General features: G+C 30.7%; 1 protein-coding gene across 1 annotated transcript; it reads right to left on the bottom strand.

Moving 5' to 3' along the window:
* Positions 1–379: 379 nt before the first annotated feature.
* LOC115698891 (bidirectional sugar transporter SWEET6b) lies at positions 380–3,022 on the bottom strand. The gene is made up of 6 exons (XM_030626094.2): positions 2,861–3,022; positions 2,475–2,511; positions 1,401–1,617; positions 1,132–1,293; positions 843–962; positions 380–754 (listed from the first exon to the last, which is right to left on the bottom strand). Exons 1-6 carry the CDS (start codon positions 2,901–2,903, stop codon positions 602–604), a joined length of 732 nt encoding a protein of 243 aa, XP_030481954.1. The 5' UTR covers positions 2,904–3,022; the 3' UTR covers positions 380–601.
* Between the last annotated feature and the right edge of the window lie 261 nt (positions 3,023–3,283).

The raw sequence follows: 3,283 nt of genomic DNA, 5'->3' as shown, positions 1-3,283 counted from the left end.
ATATTAATTAATGAATAATTTGATATGTTTATGTTTTATTTAACTAAAAAAAATATAATTTCCCTGTGAAAACAAAAATGATCCAAACCCATTTATTTTGTGAAATTTTCGAATCGTGCCTTGTGTGTCTGACCCACATTGCACCCCTAGATAAAATATCCATTTCTTGCCATTCATTCTCTCTCTTTCTCTATATTTGAGTTGATTCTTGTATTGCTAATTGAACATTTTCAACCGATTATCTACTTAGTGGTGCATTTAGTCATCGAGTTAAACAAATTGGTATTAATATATTAGTCCACTTTATAGAATTAAACACGGTACATCAAATATAATTGTACGTATATATGACATTTGATTATGAAACGAAGAAAAGAAATAGAATAAACTCAACTAAACTAAAATCATATTATCAAAAGAAAAAGGAGTAACAATATTGAGTCGAAATAAGGACCTAAAAAAGCATATTTGTACATAGAGATTGCTATGAGCTCTCTATCTACAATCAAATACCGAAAAATATTCAAAAACTAAAAAAGAAAAACAGAACTATTATGTGCCTAAATATCTAAAACGCCCAAAAGGGGTTGAGTTAATGAAATCAAACTCTGTCTGCGGCTGAGAGCTGTACTTCAGCAGCAGGCTTGGTTGGAGCATCAATGCCCTGTTTCCCCTTCTTAGGAGTTGTACCATAGTAGCATCCGTACAAGATGAGTTGAGCAGCACCAGAAATTGCACCCAGCCCATTGCTTACCTGCATATTATATACATATATATCCATATTTAATAGAGTAAAAAATTAATATAATTCATTGTTGAGATAATTATTAATGATTACATACCAGGACATAGATATCGAACTTGATGAGGGCATAAGCAGTCCAGCAGGAACCGTTGAGGAAATTGGTCAAAGATAGGTAAAAGGGCATGTACTCCACGCTCTTTGTTTTTATAACTTTTGACTGTTGTAATTCAATCAGTTATATTTTCATTAATTAATCAATATATATGTATGAAGAGAGAGAGAGAGAGAGAGAGAGAGAGAGAGAGAGAGAGAGAGAGAGAGAGAGAGAGAGAGAGAGAGAGAGAGAGAGAGAGAGAGAGAGAGAGTGAAAAGGGGGTGTTTGTTACCATGATAGTGAGTGGAGAAGTGTACATTATGATGTTGAAAATATCACAAAGAATCCCAACAAAGAGAGACCTTCTTGTAGTGCCATGGAAAGCCAAGAGTCCTATGGCAACAACAGCGCCGAAGAAGACAACTTCAATAAATAGCCATGTCACCACCTTCTTCTGAAATAATATTAAAAGAATTCCAATAATCCATTATTAGTACATGTATAATAATACACATGGCATGTATATTGTATATATACATAAATATGTTTGATAATACTTACACGTCCTTGATTAGTAGCATAAATGAAAAAAATGGTGAGGTAAATGAGTTCAAGAACAAGGCCAACTGAGTTGATAGTGACGACAAGAAGGCTGTCAGGGTGAATAAAGGGCATCCCATAGAACACCCATAACGCACAATTAAGCACTGTTGCTAGATAAGGATCTGGCTTGAATTCCTCCACCGCCTTATTCTTGATGATTCGCCAAAACGTTGGGCTGCATATACATATTATCCCCACATATATATCACATATAATTAATTCATTTTTATATATTTAGTAAAAGACAATTATAAGTAAATCCCGTGATGTAACAATACATATATTATACGATAATAAACAATATATATTCTCTTTTTTTTTATTATTATTATTTGTAGTCATGTAAAATGAATGACAGGCCAAGTGGTGTGTGAGTTTGAGGAAATTGATATTCCCAAAAATGTAAAAAAAAAAAAAGCAAAAAGATGGAAAATTATAAATAAAACCATTATTGTGATTATGTATTGAATTAAGGTTTGGTGTGAGTGTTGTGTGTGCGGAGCTCTTAACGTGATGCAATCAGCGTGGGCTCTAATTTAGCGTGTGTTTGGTGTGGTGGAAAAATAGAAGGAAAGAAAAATTAGAACAGAAACGTGAAGAGAAACAATAGGATAGGCCCACCAAAAATTTTCCACCCAAACAAATAAATACATATAAATTTACTATATTATCCTTACAAATAATTAATAAAATTAAAATTCTATAAACAAAATAGTCATGTTGACAGAGGAAAATTTTCTCTCCTAGTTTACCAACTTGTTTTCCTCCAAATTTCTTTTCTTTTCCTTCTTAACAAACAGTGTTAATGCAAAAGCGTATGCACTTTTCGTAATTCAATTTTTTTTTTACAAAATAATTCAATTTAATTAACATAAATAACAGCATACAACAAAATAATTTATATTGAATTCATTTAGCGATCTGATCATGAGAACAATTATATTCTTTTTTTATATGAAAAAATAACAAAATTTAAATTTAAATTGGAAAAAAGAGAGAGAAAGCGAAGCAAATCTAGAGGGAGAGAATTACACTGGGGAAAGAAACAGGCCGAAGGAGATAACATTCCCTGCACACAGATCAAACAAACAAAAAAAATCATTCGTCAATAAAACAAAGATAATTAACAAGAAAATATTCATGTATATACATGATTAGCAAATACCAGATAGAAGAAGAAATCACATAATAAGGAGGTAATAAATATATTTATATAAAAACATACATATATATTAATTACTCTATAATTTAATCTGTAGATTTAAGATTATATATTCCACAGTTAAACAGTACACAGTCACTGAGAAATATATGTACATATGTATAACGCCATTAGTGTTCTCGATCACTATACATGAGTATATATACACAATACAGATATACATATATGTAATAGTAACAGTATATATAGTACTGACCGATGATACCGACGACATTCCGAGCAGCTTCGGCACTCACCATCTTCGATCGAGGTTTTGAGAGAGAAAAAGCGTGTGAGAGAGAGAGAGAGAGAGAGTGTTTGGTGGAAGAGTGAGAAGCAAAAAGAGAAGGCCTCTCTATTTATAATAGCACTGATATACCAAATTTAATTAAAGTGACATGGATTAATGATATATAGAGGTATTTTTTAAAAAATAAATTACCAATTATCTAATTATTAAATGACTCAGTTCGTAATTATCTATTTACGATTTTTTTTTTAAAAAAAAAAAGTAACGGTTTATGATTCTATTTTTTTTTTAAAAAAAAATATCATCTCAACAGAAAATATCAATTTGATTTTTTAATAAACTTAGGTTAATTTTATATATTTTTTGAAATTAATACTCCATTTCTCTCTC

This window comes from Cannabis sativa, chromosome 8, assembly GCF_029168945.1.
Source record: "Cannabis sativa cultivar Pink pepper isolate KNU-18-1 chromosome 8, ASM2916894v1, whole genome shotgun sequence".
In the NCBI taxonomy this organism is placed as follows: Eukaryota; Viridiplantae; Streptophyta; class Magnoliopsida; order Rosales; family Cannabaceae; genus Cannabis; species Cannabis sativa.
Note: the sequence above shows the minus strand (reverse complement) of the source record. Positions and strands in the feature narration are given on the sequence as shown.